The sequence below is a fragment of the Arabidopsis lyrata genome, assembly GCF_000004255.2.
Source record: "Arabidopsis lyrata subsp. lyrata unplaced genomic scaffold ARALYscaffold_7, whole genome shotgun sequence".
Classification (NCBI taxonomy): domain Eukaryota; kingdom Viridiplantae; phylum Streptophyta; class Magnoliopsida; order Brassicales; family Brassicaceae; genus Arabidopsis; species Arabidopsis lyrata.
In genome coordinates, this window is record NW_003302549.1 from 7067819 (window position 1) to 7086368 (window position 18550).

Below are 18550 nucleotides of genomic sequence, written 5' to 3' on the forward strand. Positions count from 1 at the left end.
AAAATGTATACTAAGTACTAACATCGCAAAACAAATTGGATATTCACATAGAAAAATTACGGTATATTACGTATTCCATAGTATTTAAGCATTAGATATTTTTTTTCTTTCGAAGCATTAGAATAAAAACATTCAAAACGTGTTTGATCGGTTGTTCTTTTACTTCAAAAACAATCAATTTATCACTTATGTTACTGAAATAGTGTCTAAATAATGTAAAAGTGAATATCCTACTTCGATCAAGAGACGAAGAAAAGGTAAAGGGTCGCATTCGTACCCACGCACGAGGACTACACGTAAAAGTCATTACGCAACTCAACATAAGCAAAAGAAGAAGAAAATGCAATGCACACGTGCGCTCATCCCTTCTCTTCCCTTTCTTTGGCTTATAAAAATAAGTTGACTAAACTACCCTCTCAAATCTTTTTTTGTCGCTTAATTTGGTTTAGTTTAATCATTTACAAATCACAAAACCCTACAAAATCATTATCGAAACTACCCTCTCAAATCTTCTTTGTCGCTTTGGTTTAGTTTAATCATTCACAAACACAAACCCTACAAAATCATAATCGATACATCATCCTGAAGATCCACCATTACCAAAGTATGGCGGCTAAGAGTAGTGAAATCTCCTGCTGATTCTAGTTTCATGTGTATAACATTAAAAAAAAAGGAAATAACAATGAGATTTTTAGGTTACCTAATAGTACTGTATTGTTGTATACCATTTTTGATAAGGCCGTTTACAACCGTTCGATTTGATTCTGAAGAATAATATCTTTTAACTTTTTTTCAGTTGACTATCCACTTCCACCGTCTAATTGATCGATAATTTTTAGACCTCTTTTACGCCGATACTATAGCTAATTGGTAATTTTAAGGATGTTTTGAATTAAAACTAATCTATTTCAAAATTACCCATCAATTAATTTAAAGTCTTCACAGCAAATATCTATTATTATTTTCCAAAGAAATGTCCATCTCCTGGTGGACGAAGAGTCATTTTATTATAGCCATTTATTAAAATATGTATGGGAAACAACTGAATTTAAAATATATCACATGGAAGTGATTCGATTTTTTCTAGCTAGCTAACATCATTCAAGGCACTTAGCTTGTAAGTGTGGTGATTTATAAATTTTATTAATCTAAAAGCATTATATATTTTCTATCAAGTCCATTGAGAATTCTCATAACATGGTAAAGAAGCTCAAAATTGACGCTACAATCCAAACTCGCTATAGAATTGATAGAGAGAGAGTCTCACCATACCTCCTTATACGAGACTAGAAACTTGACTATATAATGAAGATCCACTTTTCTGGATAGTTTGTTAAAGTCTCTCTAGTGATTATATTGGAATGGACGTACTTGAGTGTAGTAGATAGACGTGGTCTTTCACATGTGTACACCATGCAAAATAAAAAAATTGCCGTTATATACATAAAAAAGACTTTAAAAGTAATCATTATAAACCCGATGTACCTTTAGTCAAGTGGTTAAGTCCACTTAACTCCGCTTTCTCCACCGGAGTTCGACTCCACTAAATCGCATTACCCCGCGTAGTAGGGATTGACTATAGATTTTTTTTTTTTTTTTTTTCATCTGATTGACTATAGATTGAATCTTGTCGATCTAAAGATGTCAAAAAAAAAAAACCCGACCTTAGCAATAACTATGTGTGTATGTCACATATGAAAGCAAATAAATAAGTTAGAGAAAAAAACTAATGTAAGTCACGAGGATCTCGCTCGCCACCCAACGCCAACGGAATGAAATCAGCGGCGCATTTATCTTAAAAGACTCGCAAACTCACGAGTTTCGCGACGCCAGCCATTACTGCGTGGCATTCCCTGTTATTACCATCGCAAAAACGAGGGTAATCTTGGCATCAACATTTTTTTTTTAAGACACTCAATCAGTTTTGCCTTTTTAAAAAAATTTCGAAGAAAGCCATTTGTCTGCATTGGGGACTCATCATCACTTATATGCGTTACTCTCCCTTTTTTTAAGTGTTTTGTTTTTCTTTCTTTTGTTCCTTTCCAATTATTTTTAGCAATAAGCATACTGAATTTTAATACAATAATTTGCGAACAATAATATTTTCATGGAAGCGCGTGGGTCCGAACCGTCAATTAATGATGACGTGGCAAAATCTCGTGGGAAATTGAATGAAAACTGTAAAAGATAACGACCGGTGAGAGAGAGAAGCGGCTCATCCATAATAAAAAGCCTTTTGCTCCATATTCATAGTATTTATTCTCTCATTCTTCAAAAATTCATTTTCACATTTTTCTTTTCGGATTTTGTTTGTGTTTTGATTTTACCGGGAAAAATCTTTACCTTGTTATTGCTATGAGATCAAGAGGTGGTGAAACAAAAGTTGAAAATCTGGATGTTATTTGATTGTCGTCGTTGGTCTTGAGATATGAGGAGCGTCGACACGGTGAACGCCGCCGCTTCCGCCATCGTCTCCGCCGAGTCCAGAACACAACCGTCGTCGGTTCATGTACTTCTTTTTTTTTTTTTCCTGAGTGTGGATTTATGAAAGATCAGTGTTGTTACTTGATTTGCCGACGTTTCTGACGCTGGATCGTGATTGTAGTTTTTGATTGCTCAGAGAAATGGTTTTTGTAAAAGTGAGAATTTCGGGATTTTGATGTTTGATCTGTTTTGCAAGTGTTTACGTAACGAAATTAGTTTAAAGTTTAAAGAGATTTTTGCGTTACTTATTAATTATGCTTTGATCTACCTGTTACTGTTTTATTAACTAGGATTAAAGAGAATTGAAGAGTGTTTGACGAAAGAGAAATATAAAAAGATTCGAGATTTGATCCGATTTTCGTTTTCTTCCTCGTGTTTTTCTTATTTTAAAATATGTCTATTATTGATAAATGATAAGCAGCACTAGATTCGATGAGCTAAAAAACTTGGTAAATATTTTAGCTTTAATCTTTTTGCTTTCTCCACCATAGTAGGTGTGGTTTCAGCAAGATTAAACCCGAAAGTTGTGTTCTTGATAAAGCTATAAGCCTTTGAATCTTTAGCTGATCAAGATTCTTGGTTTTTTATGTCTTTGAAATTCAGAAGAAAAAATGGGGAAGCTGGTGGAGCTTGTACTTGTGTTTTGGATCCAAGAAGAACAATAAGCGGATTGGCCACGCGGTGCTTGTACCCGAACCAGCTGCATCCGGAGCTGCGGTGGCTCCAGTCCAAAACTCTTCTAGCAATTCAACTTCAATGTTCATGCCCTTTATAGCTCCTCCTTCATCTCCTGCTTCGTTTCTGCCATCAGGTCCTCCATCTGTGTCACATACTCCTGATCCTGGTCTACTTTGTTCCCTAACCGTCAATGAACCGCCTTCAGCCTTTACTATTGGACCTTACGCTCATGAAACTCAACCTGTTACTCCTCCAGTGTTCTCTGCTTTCACAACGGAACCATCCACCGCGCCATTCACTCCACCTCCTGAATCACCTTCTTCCCCTGAAGTGCCTTTTGCTCAGTTACTTACATCTTCACTGGAAAAGGCTAGGAGGAACATCGGTGGCGGAATGCATCACAAGTTTTCAGCTGCACACTACGAGTTTAAGTCTCATCAAGTGTATCCTGGAAGTCCAGGTGGTAATCTAATCTCCCCTGGTTCAGGTACATCTTCTCCTTACCCAGGGAAATGCTCCATCATTGAGTTTCGTATCGGTGAACCTCCAAAGTTTTTGGGGTTTGAGCACTTCACAGCGCGTAAATGGGGATCAAGATTCGGTTCTGGATCCATCACACCTGCTGGTCAAGGTTCAAGGTTGGGTTCAGGTGCTCTGACTCCTGATGGTGGTGGAGGACTTGGCTCAAAGCTTGCTTCTGGTGCTCTCACACCACTTGAAGGCAGTCTTTTGGATAGTCAGATCACTGAGGTTGCGTCTTTAGCCAATTCGGACCACGGGTCCTCAAGGCATAATGATGAAGCTGCCGTGGTTCCTCACAGAGTTTCTTTCGAGTTGACAGGTGAAGACGTTGCACGTTGTCTTGCAAGCAAGCTAAACCGATCCGGTTCGCATGAAAAAGCGAGCGGCGAACACTTAAGACCAAACGGTTGTAAAACATCGGGAGAAACAGAGAGCGAACAAAGTCAGAAGCTAAGATCGTTTTCTACAGGCTCTAGCAAAGAATTCAAGTTTGATAACACGAATGAAGAGATGATAGAGAAAGTTAGATCGGAGTGGTGGGCGAATGAGAAGGTCGCCGGAAAAGGTGATCACAGTCCAAGAAACAGTTGGACTTTCTTTCCGGTCTTACGCTCTGGATTCACTTGACAAATTTACCAAAAGAAAAAAAGCCTTTTATCTTCTTCATTACCTCTAACATGGGAAGCAAATTCAGTGTATGGTAAGATATTGGGGTCTAACAACTATACATATATAGCTTTGCATTGTAGGTGTCTTTGTTCTTTGTACTGATAGTTATATAAAATAGTTTAAACACATAATGGTAGACTTATCATTGACAAAAAAGAAACTGTATTGGTTGTGTATAAACTTATCATCTTACACTTTTGAGTTAGCTAAGCCACCGTTCAGATTTGTATCCGAGAGGAGAGCTCTAAAGGCGGTGTGTTGAGAATTAACTTTATTACACAAAAAATCAAAGAACCCCATTTCAAAGTTTCAAATTTCAAACCCTCAAGATGGCAAAAAAAGGTCAACAAAATAACAAAACAATCTCTGTCTACCAAGAATATGAAGTAAAAAAAAGAAAGAATGAAGACTCTTAAAATGGGAAAAATCTCTCTAGAAGCAAAAGAAAAGATCTGTCTCGCTCGCTAACACTGCACTTTTGGTATACCTAAAAAGAATGATACTCTGGTCCAGAATCAGGCTTGTCTTTTTTTTGTATTCAAGTTTTCAAGGAATCCTCTGTTTTGGAACATACTTTACCTTCGTGCCCTTTTCGGGTTTCGTCCTCAGCTCTGGTCTTGCGGTTATAACACCATTTGAGGATTCGTGAGTGTTGTTGCCCGAGATGTTGGTTTCCTGAGAGAGAACCAGTGTCACGTGTTCTGCAGTGGTTGCCTCTTTCCATCCTGACAAGCCATTTATTCAGATTGATAAGTAAACAACTTCCAAAAATATTGAAATTCAATGATAGGAAGATAATGATGAAAAGAAATGTTAAAAGAAGTTTTACTCTTTGCAAGAAACGCCTTTGCTTCGTGGTTGTTAAACTGTAAGCTTATGTGATGAGCGGTCTTTGCTTTGGGTAGAGTTGAGTTTGACTTCTTATCTTCTTTGTCTGTGTTTTCATCGACTGTTGAGATTTTTCTTCCCTGACTGCTCACTGGTCTCCATATTTTTACAGTTGATTGCTCCGATGTAGGTTTCGCCTCAACAGTCTTTGTTCTTCCCTCCCCTTCACTGCATTTGGTTTGGTTATGTTCTCCACTGTTTCGGATTGTTACACTCACTGATCCAATTCTAAATTCGCTGATCTCTGTCTGATCCTGCTGAGTCACAGCTGCATGTTGTGATATCAATTTGGGGTTATCGGATTTTCGGCTCCAAACTTTAGTAGTATTGACTCTTGCGTCTCTGTTGGTTCCATTCTTTCGCATGCCTCCAAGTTTTGGTGCATGATTAACATGGAACCCATTCAGCATTCCCTGTTGTGATCTTTGCATTTGCCTACGGCCACTTCGCCTTTCCATGTTTTGGCCATGGCCTAAGCCATTATCATCAACCATTGGCGCTTGAGTTTCAACGTTTCTCCCATTATTCGTTTCCAAAACTTGCGGGTCCTCGAGGGATGAAGAATCATCAATTGGTATGGAATCTGGTCTCTGTGCCTCAGCATCAGAAGCTACAGATAACGGGCTTGATGACTCAGCTGGATATTGTTGTTCCTCTGATGTGGTGCTCTCTTCTTCCTTATCATCTTTTTTCTGGTCCTTCTCTCTCTGCTCTTTCTGCCTTAGCTTCTTCCTCTTCTTCCTCTCCAAGAGCTCAGCTTGTCTGCTCCGAACATAATACCAGTGAATTAGACTCAACACTTAGTGGATTTAGTAAGGTTATATGTGGCATTGCAATTAATACGCAAATACCTTCTTTGAGCAGCTTCTTCCTCTTCAACCAGTAAATTTTGGCACCTCAGAGCTTCCACATCTTTGTCAGCCAGCCATGCTTTAATCTTCACATTAAGAATACAAAGATAAACCACATGTAATGGATACATGCAAAGCAAAGTCCTCGTATTAGACACTATGCTTTACCAACTAGAGAGGATGAAACCTTGAAGGAAAAACTTTACCAGTTGCTGTTCCAGAAGGAAGCTTACGCAAGCAACAACATTTTTTGCCTCCAGTACAGTTTTTCCTATTTCCCCGTCAAAAATGTACTTTTGCATTGGTGCAGCCTCGCTAGACAGGAAAGTTTTTTCACTTGCATCATCAAGAATGCTAAAAAGTTCCTGCGAAGAAATTGGAAACCTAGGTGGTCTAGCCTGGAGAATATCCTGGAGAAAGAGGAACATATATCAGCAATGAGGTTGAACATTGAGGATAGTTTATCTAGAAAGGTAAAAAAGAAACCGTCAAGAGAGAGATGAAATTCATACCAAAAGGCCAGAACCAGCTCTTAGATAATACTGTGGCAGAGCAGTATATCCTGGTTTTTCGATAAGTGACATTAATCCTGACTCAACTGATGCCCCAGGAACATCCTACAAGAATCCAAACAAAGCATCTCGAGTTAGAGACGTCTACAAAGAATTTTAATTAGGCACACAGGTCCACGATGCAGAATGCGAGAGAAAAGACGTCAAGAAAGGTACAGCATGGATCAGGTATGCATACTCATCAAGCCTGTGAGGGTATGTATACGAATCAGGTATGGTATACTTTAAATAAAAAGAATTTATTTGGAAACGAATCCCATAACCCTGATGAAGTCATATGGCATTCTAGGAAACATTTATGACAATGTTTATTATGGTATCAAACCTTTCACTAATGAAGAAAAAAAAGCGATAAAGCATTCATAAAGAGTCAAAACCCTTAGACAAGATGTGAGAAACAACAATGAAATTAGAATTGGGAAGCCTGAAGAACATGTTATGCCACACTCATATGTGAGGCTCACCATGCATTTTAAATGGGTGAAGATACGGAAAAGGTAAAAGTGAAAGCATCAATGGGAATCATACTACCTCAAGCATCATGCTCTTTAATGAGAGAATCTCCTTTGCATCAGTTGCAGAGAGCTGAAATAACCACAGAGATCAGGACCTGATGGAAAAACTAATCGAATTGGCAATACCTATGAGAAGACGACTAGAGGGAAACCTACCTTATTCCAGAAGGCTCCCAGCGCATCCCTCTCTTTACCAGAATCCTGGTAACATGTAAACACAAACTTCAGATGACTTAGAAGAAAAAGAATAAACCAACCAGTAAACACAGAAAACCAAAGAAAGCAAACCTTTTCAGGCTTCCTTTGACGGCGATGCATGCGGTTATGTCTTCTAAAGTTCACAGGAGAACAAAACTCCCTACTGCACTTTTCACACTTCTGCATTTGTATCTTCAAAGGGGTCAGCAATGGCCAGCCTGGGAACGAAATAGAACATCAAATAAAGTCCAGGTACCATACCCTAGGCCACATGCTATTCAAGCATCACTAAGATCTAAAAAAAATCAATAAGCTAATATGATAAACCCCTCAATACTAAAACTATATATCCACATAGTACCCAATCCACCAAATTCCAATGCTAAAAGAAGTATTTGGTCAGTGACAATGTCAAATCCAATCAGATGAGATACAATGAGACATTACCTGGACGTTCTAAGGTATGGAGAAGTTGAAAAAGCTGGACTGGACTATTTTCAGGTCTATGAAATGAAAGAAACGGATCCTTTCCAACCGCACGTCTGATAAGCATATCGACAGAATCATTCCCATCTTGTTTCACAAGCTCCATTGAATTTGACTGAAACATACATTCACAAACACACAATTTCCTATAAACACAGCACCTATAAAAATAAGTCTATATACTGAACCTATTCTTCCCCTAAGCAACTATATAAATCCACAGTATTCGATTCAATTACCATCAGAATCACTAACACAGATGCCTAATTTCCTCCATGACTAACAGAGCAAAATCGAAATTGAAATCGTAGTAAAAGTTTTTCGCGGTTTGAAATCGAATTAAACACCAGTGATGTATAGACGAACGAACGAATTCAAATCGATTTAGTGTGTGTTCATGAGAAGAATAATGGTTAGTCCGATCACGCACCAGTAAAAAAAAAAAACAGTAACAGATCGGGCGGAGAATAGGAAGAAGAGAAGAATCGAGAGCGATCCTCTGGGGGATTCAGAGGAGGTGGGAAAACGAAAGAAAGTCGCCGAGAAAATCCGAGAAAGTGATGGGACGCAAAAAAAAGGAGAAGAAGAAAGAAAAATGAGAGAAAATTTCGGAGAGAGGAGGCAAAAGAGCTGTGGAACAAATTATAAAGGCAGGCCTACGGGGAAACAAAACAACCCTGGGGCTCTAATCACAATAATCCAGCAAATTTTCTTGAGGAAATTATTATTTTAAAAATTAAATTAAAAGGGCAAATCCATTTTTTCTCTGAATTTTCTTTATTTATTTTTTCTTAACATGTAAGATATTAGCTTTGAATGTCTAGAAAAATAGACTGTTTTATTTGAAGAAAGTTATTGGGATAGACAGGCATATAAGATTTATGATTCATGACAATTGTCTAGATGTGAGTGATACATTTTCTCTCTTATTTTTTGTTTTTTCTTTCAAATTTACTAGGTGATGGAACCAAATGGAGTATTTCTCTTATCCAGATAATTATCCAATATCTTTAGAAAAGTATTACAATTTATAAAACTTCCCTGCATTAACAAATTTAACTTTTGATTCCTACCAAGATTTTTTAAATTTTTTTGATTAGCAAATGTAACTAGAAAATGTTGGGACTAAACCATAATCTTTTCGATTGAGACCATATCATGTTAAATTAGTCTATTAATATGTAAATACATATTTTTAAAAATAAAAAAATTGCATCTTCGAAAATGTGGTTTTCCCCCAAAAAAGTATATCATGTTCAAAAAAATGTAGTTATATCGTATATGAACCCTTTTGAGTATCATTTTTGAAGGGAAAAATAGTGGTATGTTAGAGATTTACACACATTTGGCCAAGAGTGTGATATTTTCTTGGGATTAGCAAGAGAAATGGACTATATGCAGCTTAGGAAAAAGCAAAAGATGCAAATTTATGATTAGAGAAACATAGATAACATAGAAAAAGACTTCTTAGATCTATAAACTATGATTTGTCCTCATTCACTACCGGAGTAATAACTGAGTTATGACATATGATCATATCAAAGAAGATCTAAGTGAGTATATTCCTTTATCCTATGGTCAATAAGGAATTAATTACCACAACGACAACTATTCACATTTTATTCTATCATATAGACCAAAAACAGCTTAAGTATTGAAAAAGTTTCAACTATGCCCCCCTTTGTTTGCAATAAAATTGAAGAATCAACAAGCGTTACAACTTTTTCTGCAGGTACCGTAGTAATCAGGAGAGCCAATCATATAGACAGGGTTTTTCTTGCACTCCCCAAGGTTAGCCCATCGTTCACAGTTTTCATCTTCATCACTGCATTCTCCATTCTCCTCATTTCTTGCTTGTTTCTTCGCATAGATCAGTTTTGTTGCTACTAACAGTTCTCCTTTTACCACAGGGCATATCAAATGAGTGCTTGTCTCATCCAAAGATGCATTCAAGAGTCTGCTGAAGAACAGAACTGCGTTTCCTTTCACTGGTCTTAAAATGTTACCGTCCTCTGAGCAACTCTTTTTGGGTTTCACCTGAAAGAAAAATGAGAACTCAACATTCATTGTGTTGTGCCAAATAAGAGATCTTTTTGCTTCTCAGGTTAGAAATCAAACTGACCTCTGAATTTGGGAAGAGAAGCTCTCCGCCTTGAGTTGTGTTTGAGAGGTAGAGAACGACGGTTGCCAGCAAAGATTCACGCAATACAGAGCTAGGTTCCTCTCCAAAATAATCCAACTTCTTTCCTGACTTCTCAGAAGTGTAACTTCTTACCTTGATAGAGCCGCCATTTTCTGAAAAATGTGCGTCAAGAGAGAAACATAAGCCAGCAGTTTGGCCACAAGAAAAGAGGCCTTCCAAGAGCAATCAGTCACAAAGTCTCCATCGATTATAAAACCAAGATAAGTAAGTTACCTCTTGGGAGGAAAGTCCAGGCAGAAATTTTTTCTTCAATCCCAGCAACTACTGGATCCTAGTTTATCCAAAATAAGGAATGCAACGTAACATTGTTAAGGCCATTTCGATCAAACAAGGTGGAAAATGCTATACTAGGGTGTGAAATCATCTCTGTTAACTTGATAAGGATGTACGAGAAAGGTATTGACTTACTACGTGTCACAGAAAACTACAAGCCTATATCTCAGAGTCTACAACAACATTAACGTCTAGTGTTTCAAGAACATTACAAAACATTTCCTGTCAAGCTTAGATATTTGAAAAGTTCAAGAATACTAAGAGCTTACAAGTTGCGTCTTTCCATCAGCATCCCCTGAGGTTACCTCTGAAGTATCCTTTCTCTACAGAAAAGAACTAACCATTACACAAAGAACAATGTATGACTATATCTCAAACACGGTAAGGGCTGGAAATTAACCAGAGATATCAGATGATCAGACTCTTCCTCCGACAAGAACCCGCGGTAAAGGAAGACCCTGTACATACCAAATAGCTTCAGACCCCCCAAATTTGAAAAAGTAAAACATACATTCCTATGTGCAGCAATGATCCATGATGGTAGAACCAGAGGTATATCCATCAAAAGTGTACCTGACCTTGGTTGCCATGACAGTTGAAGAACACGTCTCGGGTCCACAAATTTAGATCCTAAAACATAACTCGCTTGTGTATCACTCTTACCCATATTTTCTTTATCCCGGAGCTCCTTCCGACTGCAGAGAGACAACAAATTTGAGATACAGGAACATAACTATAGCTAATAAAACCGGATTGTGATTAAAATTCAAGGATTATAAAACTCAAACTAGAGATTCAAGTAATGCTAGAGATTCACCTTCCACCGGAACAGAAAGGAGAAGACGAAGAAGACACAATAATTATCAGAATTAGGAAGGTTTCGCTAAGGCAAGCCATTGCTCCACACTGGTACTAATGCTACATCGCTGAAACGAGGAACATCTTTCCCAATTTCACTGAAAAAATAAATCACCGATGCGATCTCACGACGTCGTTTAGTAAGTTTGTGTCCTTCGAAGTTTTTTATATCAAGGTTAACTTAGAAAAATGCCAAAATTTCAAATTACCCCACAGATATTATTTTTCAATTACGATTTGTGTACACGCATACAGTTTTTTTTTGACATATTATCATTGGTTTCCTATGTTTTTCTGAAATAAAATTATCTGTTTATAGGGAGTAATAGTATCATTTAATTTATGCATTGGAAACTGGAGACCAAAGATTAAAATGAGCCAAAAGATGTTATCAACTTGTGAACAAAATTCACGTGGATATACAAGGATATGCATGCAAAAAAAAAAAAAAATGTATGAATGTATATATGGATGGTGTGTACACACATATAGATCTAAAAATAGAGTAGAAAGTGCTTGAAAAAGGGATGGTTAGGCGAATTTTAAGGTTTGATAAAAAAGAAAAACACAATGTGTGGGTGGTGATCACAAATACAGATCAGAGACCAATATTAAGGAGCCTTTAATTAGTTTGTCCGAGTTCGTATCACAAAAGGAAACCATCTTCTTCCTTCATTCCATTGTCATAGGACAAATATTCTCACAAAACAACAAATCTTGCCATCTTCCTCAAGTCTTATCATAGAAACTAGACAAAAGCAATGGTTTGTTCTCTTCTCTTTTTTTGTATTCAATATTGTTTGGTTCTAGCATGTCATGCCATCGATGTGATTTTATTCTAGTCGGGGCAAAAGATACACGATATTCAAATCTATGAATCTATTAGTGTCAAAATCAGGCCAAGTTTTCTGGTTTAAGGATTATCTGATTTGAATGTAATGCCATTCTAATGATCTATAAAAATCTGGAGTTGGATGCAATGTTTGTCTAATCATGTTAATTAGACGTCGATTGTAGCATGTTATTGACGTGTTTTCTCATTATATTTACACGTTATATTGTGCATCTCATTCTAATTCATAATTGTCATGGCTAGAAGACTAAGATTAGAACTAATGTTTTGACGTATGGATATTAATAATGGAACCGAAAACAAGCTAACTTGGAAATAATTACATAAAATGCTTCTCCTAATTTATGTGAATGAAAAGGCGAACGCGGCGTCGGGGATGGCAGTGGAGGACGAATGCAAGCTGAAGTTTTTGGAGCTAAAGTCGAAAAGAAACTATCGATTCATAATATTCAGGATAGACGGGCAACAAGTGGTGGTCGAAAAGTTAGGAAACCCGGAAGAGACTTACGGAGATTTCACAGCCTCCCTCCCTGCGAACGAGTGCCGCTATGCAGTCTTCGATTTTGACTTCATCACCGATGAAAATTGCCAGAAGAGCAAAATCTTCTTCATCGCATGGTATCATATTTCTATATTTCACTGATCACTTCCTTAAGATCCATATCAACGTTATATTTGACTATTGCTTTAAAACTTGGATGATAAAACATAGGTCACCAGATTCATCAAGGGTGAGGATGAAGATGGTGTATGCAAGCTCTAAGGATAGATTCAAGAGAGAATTGGATGGCATTCAGGTGGAGTTACAAGCCACTGATCCTAGCGAGATGAGCTTCGACATTATCAAAAGCCGAGCTCTCTAGATCATTTTCAACGATCTATATCTCTATCATCGATCCTGATCTTCACCCCAAAAAATTACCATGTTATTTGGTTTTTAAAACTGAAATTCTTCTTATCTGTCTTATTCATTTTATAAAAATTCTTTTCTATCCACTTCCGTTTGGAAGGGAGGTTGAAACCATGTAGCTTGTTGTGTAACTCTCAAATAAACGAATAATATTTCCTATCTTGGTGCGGTTAAACAACCAAGTCGATATGTCCGAGTGGTTAAGGAGACAGACTTGAAATCTGTTGGGCTTCGCCCGCGCAGGTTCGAACCCTGCTGTCGACGATATTTTCCTCCTTTTGTTTTGTACTAATTAAACATTTAAACCCAACTATTCATACTTTTTACATGGCACTAGTAGATAGAGATACATCAAAATAAGCCATGGATCAAACCACAAAACACATTGACATACATGAAAAAAAGAAGAAGCAAAGCTCACTTTCCAGATTCTTGAAATCTCCTCTGCAAAGGCACAGAACCACCATTGCCTGCTTCCTCTCCTCCCGAACCAGAAATTCCCATTTTATTCCCTAACCATCATTCCACACAAAAATCAAGTCGTTATTACAACACTAAAAGCTGAAAACGTTATTTAATAGTTAGAGGCGAGCGTTACCAACGGTGGAGCCAAGTGACTGTGTAGAGTCTTGAACAGATTCTGTAGACTTTTGCGTTACTTCTTCCGTCGTACCAGCAAGCCAAGAAGTAACAGCTCCTCTCAGCTTCTCCGCCATCCCTCCTTCGCCTTCCTCCGCATACTCTTCACCGTGTTTTGTAGCTGCTTCCGAGCTCGGATCCTTAAACCGTCCTAGCCTTTTCTCCACCTCCTCCGATTGTGTCACTATCCCCTTCTTCGGCTCGCCACCGCCTCCTCCAAGATGCAGCTTCTCAGCGACCACTTCCGACAAAGCCTTGTCTTCCTCTCCCGGACTCAGTTTCTCCGTAAGATATTCTTTAGCAGAGACGCCCTTGTCTTGTCCTTGCTCTGTCCCTGTCCCGGAGAATGGCAATTTCGTCATTACACTAGCTCCTGTTTCTTTAACCTTCTCATAAACTGGAGTCACCATACCTGCGACCGTACTCCCGTATCCACCAGCGGAGCTAGGAGTTTCTGCTCCTTCTACACGATTCTCGTGGCCGGCTTCCCCAGAGTAACCGAGCTTCGAAGCGACGGCGTTCTTCGCTGCCACAGCTTTGTCAGCTACGACCGAAGTCGCTAATGCGATCTTATCAGTGTAGCTGCTCTGATTCGGCTGCTGCATTTCATCTCCTCTCTCCTGACCTTTCGAATCAAAACCAGCAGGCTTTTGTATACCTTGAGTTCTCGTTAGCAAATCTTTTCCCAAATCAAATTCTTGACTCCTCTCCGGAGATTCTTTTCCCAAACTAGATCCATAGTCTCCCGCCGGTAAGTGCTTGCCCATTTCAGGTCTTGATTTAGTATCCAAACCACGACTTTTCTCCCCCCTCCCAAAAGCTGCGACACGTGGTTGTTCTCCAATTTCTCCGGAAGCTAGATAAAGAAACAGAGACAGGTCAAAAGATTTGAAACCCCTAATCAAAATTTCGAGCAAAAAATCTTACCTTTTCCAGCGTGATCAGTAACTTTGGACTGATAATTAGACATTCCAACATGAGATCCCGGAGCAGCCGATTTCGTGTCAAGGCCACCTAATCTTCCAAGAGCTGAGACAGTCGTTGCTGCTCCAATTTTTCCAGTAGCTGAGATAAAGAAACAGACACAAGTGAATTGAGTTGAAACTCTAAATCAAGACTAAGAGAAAAGATCTTACATTTTCCGATGGGATCAGTAACTTTGGACTGGTCATTTGACACCTGACCATGAGATCCCGGAGCAGCTGGATCTTGCTCCAATCCTCTGGGTCTCTCCATATTGACCTTACGTTGGTCTCTAGACTTGTCTTCACCAGGAACAAATGTTCTCGTGACATCTTCGGTCGCAGAGAGTAATGACACGGGGGTGTTATGTGGTGTCAATGTAGCAGCCCCTCTTCTTTCTTCTTTATCAGGAACACCGGAGGGTCTAACAGGATGAGAAACTGCTTCCTGGCCAACTCCTCTGATTGGCTCAGAGTGTTTCGTATGTGAAGAAGACACAACCGGAAATGCTTTCGTGCCTGGAGGGACTATTTCTTCCTTCACCGGATTGTGAGCTTTTCCTCGTGCTGCCAAGACCAGTTCGACTAATCGTTAGTCTCCAAAACATTAACTGAGATTAGAAAGAGTGAAGTGAAGCGAAGGACGGACAAACCTGGTGCACCCCCGTGGAGTTGTTGGCCTTGGTAGTCATCTTCATCGTCTTCTTGGTCGAGATCGTGATCATCGGGGATGTGTTCTCCACGACCGTGCTCATGACCATGTCCATGTTTAGTAAGAACGTTCTTGATCTTCTTTGCTTTTTCCTTCACTTTCTTCAGAACTTTTGATGGTCCTTTCTCATGATGCCCTTCTTCCTCTGCATTCAAAACAGAGGAACACATTGAAAACATTCATTAGACTCTCTAACTTCCAGATTTCGGAATGTCAATTTATATAACTTTATAAGAATCTGGTTTAGCATACCTGGATGGTGAATCCTAATTGGTTCCTCTGCTTGGTGATGACCATGAGGACGTTGCAACTGCGCTTGCGAATCCATAATATTTGCTAACTTTGGTTTTGCTCTTTTCCTTTCTCTGCAATCAAATTGTTCTGAGTAAATCCGAGGAGCTTCTTGAAAGCTTTATACAGAGTTAAAGAGTAGAGAAAGAGGAGGAAGACGCATAGCCGAACCACCCGCTGGATGGCTGTGTCTTCTGTACTTTCTCTTACGAAATGCCACGTGTCATACATTGCCACGTATCAGGCTCTTGATCGTGTACGTGGCTCTCTCAGCCTAATCTTTATCCAAGCAGAACTGTCGATGTTACCTTCTTTCACAAGTTAGCCCATCGGCCCATAATAAACTTACTTATTTCACAGACCGGAGCCCGACAACGTACCGTTTCGAACATTTTGAAAACAGCATATCATACTCACTCAAAATCCTAAGAGCATCTCCATCCCTCATACACTATGTAGATGTCTCAAAAATACTATTTTAATCAATTTATAATAAATAAGTTATTTATTTAAATTATAAATTATAAAATTTTTTTTTGCCAATAATAAAAAGACAAGTGGAGACATAGTTTCTCAAAGTTTCTCAAACCAGAAACTGTGTCTACACTCTCTCCTACTTTTTATATTATTTTCTAAGACGACAAGAAATGATATCATGCGCAATGTGTATTGTGTTCAAAATATGTGGGTTGGTCCAAATCAATAAAAATGTACATAATGGGCTTTAAAACAAGATCCAGTATGCTCTATCGCCGTTTAACGGTTTGGTTTGGTTAGTGGTAGAAGAAACAGACACGAAACGCGGGGTTAGATGCAGCTACCATTTGCCCAAAAAAAAAAAAAAAAAAAGATGCAGCTACCACAATATCCACGTGGCGAAATTTCATTCGTTCATCGAAAACTGCCACGTCTGAATAGATAATTCGAAAGGGAGCTCGAGCCCCACGTGTCTGCGAAGAAGGGCCCACAATGGATAATGGAAAAAAAGAAAGATTTTAGGGATTGATTCCTCTGTGAGAGAGGTTGAAGCTTTTTGTGTTTGCAGAGTGTTCCAGATTAATCGGACAAAGGAGATTAGAAGAGTAAGAAAAAAGACAAGAAGAAGGAAACACAGTTAAAGAGAGAGGGATATATTATGGCTGTCGGGATAAACGCGATGGCGGTGACGTTTGTGGCGCACGCGCTGGCGGTAATAGCAGCGATTATGGTGCTGGTTTGGAGTATCAGTTACAGAGGTGGATTGGCCTGGGAAGCTACTAACAAGAATCTCATCTTCAATGTATGCTTCTTCAATTTCCTTAAAGCTCTCTCTTTTAGTCTTTTTCTATCTCTCTCGCGTCTGCGTTGACTTTTTGTATGTCCTGGCTATCTGTCAGATTAGTGGGTAATTAGTTTTACATATCCAAATTGATCATAGTTTTGTATCTCACTGCAAAGCTTCTTATTTGTTCCTCAGTACTGTTTCTGAGTGAGTGACTTTATGTAAAGGAGAATTCTTTTGTTATCTTGATATCTGTTTTAGCTTGTGAAGTAAGTCTTTGATGATGATGAGTCAGATAACTCTAATTTTGGAAGCAATAGTCCTCTGGTTTGTCCCAAGTTTTTGCTATGGAGGTGACTTAGGATCCATGATTGTTGTGATCTCTTTATTACAGTGTGATGTGAGTGAATGTATAGAAGATGATGTTTGTTCTGGTTTAGGTTATGGTATTCAAATCTAAATTTCTTCATTTGGCTATGATCTTATTTCAGAGTTCATATCGTGTTTTTGTTTTTTTTGTTGGGAGGAAAAGATACTAACATCCAAAAATCTTCTTTTGTTTCCGTTCTGATCCATTTTCTTTTATATGTGATCCAGCTGCATCCTGTTCTGATGCTCATCGGATTTATAATCTTGGGTGGAGAAGGTAACAAGAACTTTCATTTCGCTTTTTATTTGTATACATACACCTGTTGATGGTAATCACTTTATATACACCTGTTTGTTGGAATTAAAATGCAGCCATTATAAGTTACAAATCGCTTCCGTTGGAGAAACCAGTGAAGAAGTTGATCCACCTTATACTCCAGCCATTGCTCTGGCTCTTGGGATCTTTGGCATCTGTGCAGCCTTCAAGAACCACAATGAAAGCGGAATCCCTAATCTCTACAGTCTCCATTCTTGGATTGGTATTGGAGTCATTTCCCTTTATGGCTTCCAGGTAAAATCCATGGCCTTTTGCTCCGTAGACACAAACATTTTCCCATTAAACATGTAATCAGTTTACATAAGAATCCTTTTGATAAGCATTTGGTTCAGCCACCAAATCACCCTTAAATTTGTTTCTGACTCCTCTGTATCAAACTGAGCATGACATATCTCTAAAAGTCTACTTACAGAACAATTACAAACAGCACAAAACACACAAATATTGATTCATAGACTTTGGGAAAATGTTTTTACCTATTGTTGTACATTGTTCCTGACCAGAACAAGAGTTTTGGATTTTGCAGTGGGTGTACAGCTTCATAGTGTTCTTCTTCCCAGGAGGATCAACAAATCTGAGAAGCGGATTGCTTCCGTGGCATGCAATGCTCGGCCTATTTGTTTACATACTTGCTGTTGGGAATGCAGCTTTAGGGTTTCTGGAAAAGCTGACATTCTTGGAAAATGGAGGGCTGGACAAGTATGGATCCGAGGCATTTCTTATCAACTTCACGGCCATTATCACTATTCTCTTTGCTACCTTTGTGGTACTCACTGCTTCTGCTAAGTCTCCCTCCTCCAATGATGATACTGTTGACTACAGCTATTCTGCTATATAAGACACTTTCTACATTCCACTCACATCTGAATTGCCCCTTGTACTGTCAAAACTGCATTTATATGTGATGCATTTGTAGCTAAAAGCTTTGTGTTTTACGACTTTGCTACTTATGGAGTGTAAAATCTTTAGATATAAATAATTGATGAATTTTTCTTTGTTTTCTTCTCATATTGCCATTC

General features: G+C 38.6%; 6 protein-coding genes, 1 long non-coding RNA gene and 1 other non-coding gene across 12 annotated transcripts; 4 read left to right on the plus strand and 4 right to left on the minus strand.

Annotated features, from left to right (window-relative positions):
- Positions 1 to 1110: 1110 nt before the first annotated feature.
- On the minus strand, positions 1111 to 1524 carry LOC110226453. Its single transcript, XR_002330492.1, has 2 exons — positions 1486 to 1524; positions 1111 to 1395 (listed from the first exon to the last, which is right to left on the minus strand). It is a non-coding gene; the product is annotated as an uncharacterized LOC110226453 (long non-coding RNA).
- Positions 1525 to 2088: 564 nt separating this feature from the next.
- On the plus strand, positions 2089 to 4484 carry LOC9305735. The gene is made up of 2 exons (XM_021017834.1): positions 2089 to 2509; positions 3088 to 4484. The coding sequence occupies exons 1-2, from the start codon at positions 2429 to 2431 to the stop codon at positions 4309 to 4311; spliced, it is 1305 nt and encodes a 434-aa protein (XP_020873493.1). The 5' UTR covers positions 2089 to 2428; the 3' UTR covers positions 4312 to 4484.
- Positions 4485 to 4607: 123 nt separating this feature from the next.
- On the minus strand, positions 4608 to 8556 carry LOC9303675. Of its 3 annotated transcripts, none has more exons than XM_021017736.1 (10): positions 8294 to 8556; positions 7825 to 7978; positions 7468 to 7595; positions 7336 to 7380; positions 7196 to 7249; positions 6605 to 6709; positions 6299 to 6502; positions 6093 to 6178; positions 5183 to 6003; positions 4608 to 5078 (listed from the first exon to the last, which is right to left on the minus strand). In XM_021017736.1, the coding sequence occupies exons 2-10, from the start codon at positions 7967 to 7969 to the stop codon at positions 4900 to 4902; spliced, it is 1767 nt and encodes a 588-aa protein (XP_020873395.1). In that variant the 5' UTR covers positions 7970 to 7978; positions 8294 to 8556; the 3' UTR covers positions 4608 to 4899. The 3 variants fall into 3 exon arrangements, with proteins under 3 accessions (XP_020873395.1, XP_020873394.1, XP_020873393.1); XM_021017735.1 differs by lacking the exon at positions 8294 to 8556 and adding an exon at positions 8103 to 8284; XM_021017734.1 differs by lacking the exon at positions 8294 to 8556 and having other exon boundaries at positions 7825 to 8090.
- Positions 8557 to 9281: 725 nt separating this feature from the next.
- LOC9305736 (probable prolyl 4-hydroxylase 12) lies at positions 9282 to 11426 on the minus strand. 2 transcript variants are annotated; one of them, XM_021017996.1, is made up of 7 exons: positions 11157 to 11426; positions 10918 to 11034; positions 10740 to 10797; positions 10609 to 10662; positions 10280 to 10337; positions 9986 to 10158; positions 9282 to 9900 (listed from the first exon to the last, which is right to left on the minus strand). In XM_021017996.1, exons 1-7 carry the CDS (start codon positions 11234 to 11236, stop codon positions 9568 to 9570), a joined length of 873 nt encoding a protein of 290 aa, XP_020873655.1. In that variant the 5' UTR covers positions 11237 to 11426; the 3' UTR covers positions 9282 to 9567. The 2 variants fall into 2 exon arrangements, with proteins under 2 accessions (XP_020873655.1, XP_020873656.1); XM_021017997.1 differs by lacking the exon at positions 11157 to 11426 and having other exon boundaries at positions 10913 to 11027.
- A 325-nt stretch (positions 11427 to 11751) lies between these two features.
- Positions 11752 to 13121, plus strand: LOC9305737 (actin-depolymerizing factor 7). Its single transcript, XM_021018147.1, has 3 exons — positions 11752 to 11961; positions 12409 to 12668; positions 12763 to 13121. Exons 1-3 carry the CDS (start codon positions 11959 to 11961, stop codon positions 12911 to 12913), a joined length of 414 nt encoding a protein of 137 aa, XP_020873806.1. The 5' UTR covers positions 11752 to 11958; the 3' UTR covers positions 12914 to 13121.
- Positions 13122 to 13142: 21 nt separating this feature from the next.
- On the plus strand, positions 13143 to 13224 carry TRNAS-UGA. The gene has a single exon. It is a non-coding gene; the product is annotated as a tRNA-Ser (tRNA).
- Positions 13225 to 13253: 29 nt separating this feature from the next.
- On the minus strand, positions 13254 to 15917 carry LOC9303676 (low-temperature-induced 65 kDa protein). 2 transcript variants are annotated; one of them, XM_021017730.1, is made up of 6 exons: positions 15526 to 15917; positions 15215 to 15418; positions 14736 to 15128; positions 14527 to 14664; positions 13559 to 14446; positions 13254 to 13472 (listed from the first exon to the last, which is right to left on the minus strand). In XM_021017730.1, exons 1-6 carry the CDS (start codon positions 15599 to 15601, stop codon positions 13378 to 13380), a joined length of 1794 nt encoding a protein of 597 aa, XP_020873389.1. In that variant the 5' UTR covers positions 15602 to 15917; the 3' UTR covers positions 13254 to 13377. The 2 variants fall into 2 exon arrangements, with proteins under 2 accessions (XP_020873389.1, XP_020873388.1); XM_021017729.1 differs by having other exon boundaries at positions 13559 to 14455.
- Positions 15918 to 16562: 645 nt separating this feature from the next.
- LOC9305738 (transmembrane ascorbate ferrireductase 1) lies at positions 16563 to 18532 on the plus strand. The gene is given in 5 exon segments (XM_021018048.1): positions 16563 to 16843; positions 17423 to 17471; positions 17567 to 17629; positions 17632 to 17765; positions 18058 to 18532. Coding segments are annotated over 5 exon segments (702 nt in total). The 5' UTR covers positions 16563 to 16699; the 3' UTR covers positions 18370 to 18532.
- The last annotated feature ends 18 nt before the right edge of the window (positions 18533 to 18550 follow it).

What these genes read in the sequence shown, in the direction of transcription:
- LOC9305737 (XM_021018147.1), top strand. An exon ending in AAAATCTTCTTCATCGCATG is followed by an intron (nt 12,669 to 12,762) that starts GTATCATATTTC and finishes GATAAAACATAG; the next exon opens with GTCACCAGATTCATCAAGGG.
- LOC9303675 (XM_021017734.1), bottom strand. Translation starts at nt 7,987, where the DNA reads ATGTTTCAGTCAAATTCAATGGAGCTTGTGAAACAAGATGGGAATGAT. An exon ending in GAAGAAGCTGCTCAAAGAAG is followed by an intron (nt 6,004 to 6,092) that starts GTATTTGCGTAT and finishes TGTTCGGAGCAG; the next exon opens with ACAAGCTGAGCTCTTGGAGA. An exon ending in AAAGGCGTTTCTTGCAAAGA is followed by an intron (nt 5,079 to 5,182) that starts GTAAAACTTCTT and finishes ATGGCTTGTCAG; the next exon opens with GATGGAAAGAGGCAACCACT.
- LOC9303676 (XM_021017729.1), bottom strand. Translation starts at nt 15,601, where the DNA reads ATGGATTCGCAAGCGCAGTTGCAACGTCCTCATGGTCATCACCAAGCA. An exon ending in AATTAGGATTCACCATCCAG is followed by an intron (nt 15,419 to 15,525) that starts GTATGCTAAACC and finishes TTTTGAATGCAG; the next exon opens with AGGAAGAAGGGCATCATGAG. An exon ending in ACTCCACGGGGGTGCACCAG is followed by an intron (nt 15,129 to 15,214) that starts GTTTGTCCGTCC and finishes TGGTCTTGGCAG; the next exon opens with CACGAGGAAAAGCTCACAAT.
- LOC9305735 (XM_021017834.1), top strand. Translation starts at nt 2,429, where the DNA reads ATGAGGAGCGTCGACACGGTGAACGCCGCCGCTTCCGCCATCGTCTCC. An exon ending in CACAACCGTCGTCGGTTCAT is followed by an intron (nt 2,510 to 3,087) that starts GTACTTCTTTTT and finishes TTTGAAATTCAG; the next exon opens with AAGAAAAAATGGGGAAGCTG.
- LOC9305736 (XM_021017996.1), bottom strand. Translation starts at nt 11,236, where the DNA reads ATGGCTTGCCTTAGCGAAACCTTCCTAATTCTGATAATTATTGTGTCT. An exon ending in CTGATGGAAAGACGCAACTT is followed by an intron (nt 10,338 to 10,608) that starts GTAAGCTCTTAG and finishes TGGATAAACTAG; the next exon opens with GATCCAGTAGTTGCTGGGAT. An exon ending in CTGGACTTTCCTCCCAAGAG is followed by an intron (nt 10,159 to 10,279) that starts GTAACTTACTTA and finishes CACATTTTTCAG; the next exon opens with AAAATGGCGGCTCTATCAAG.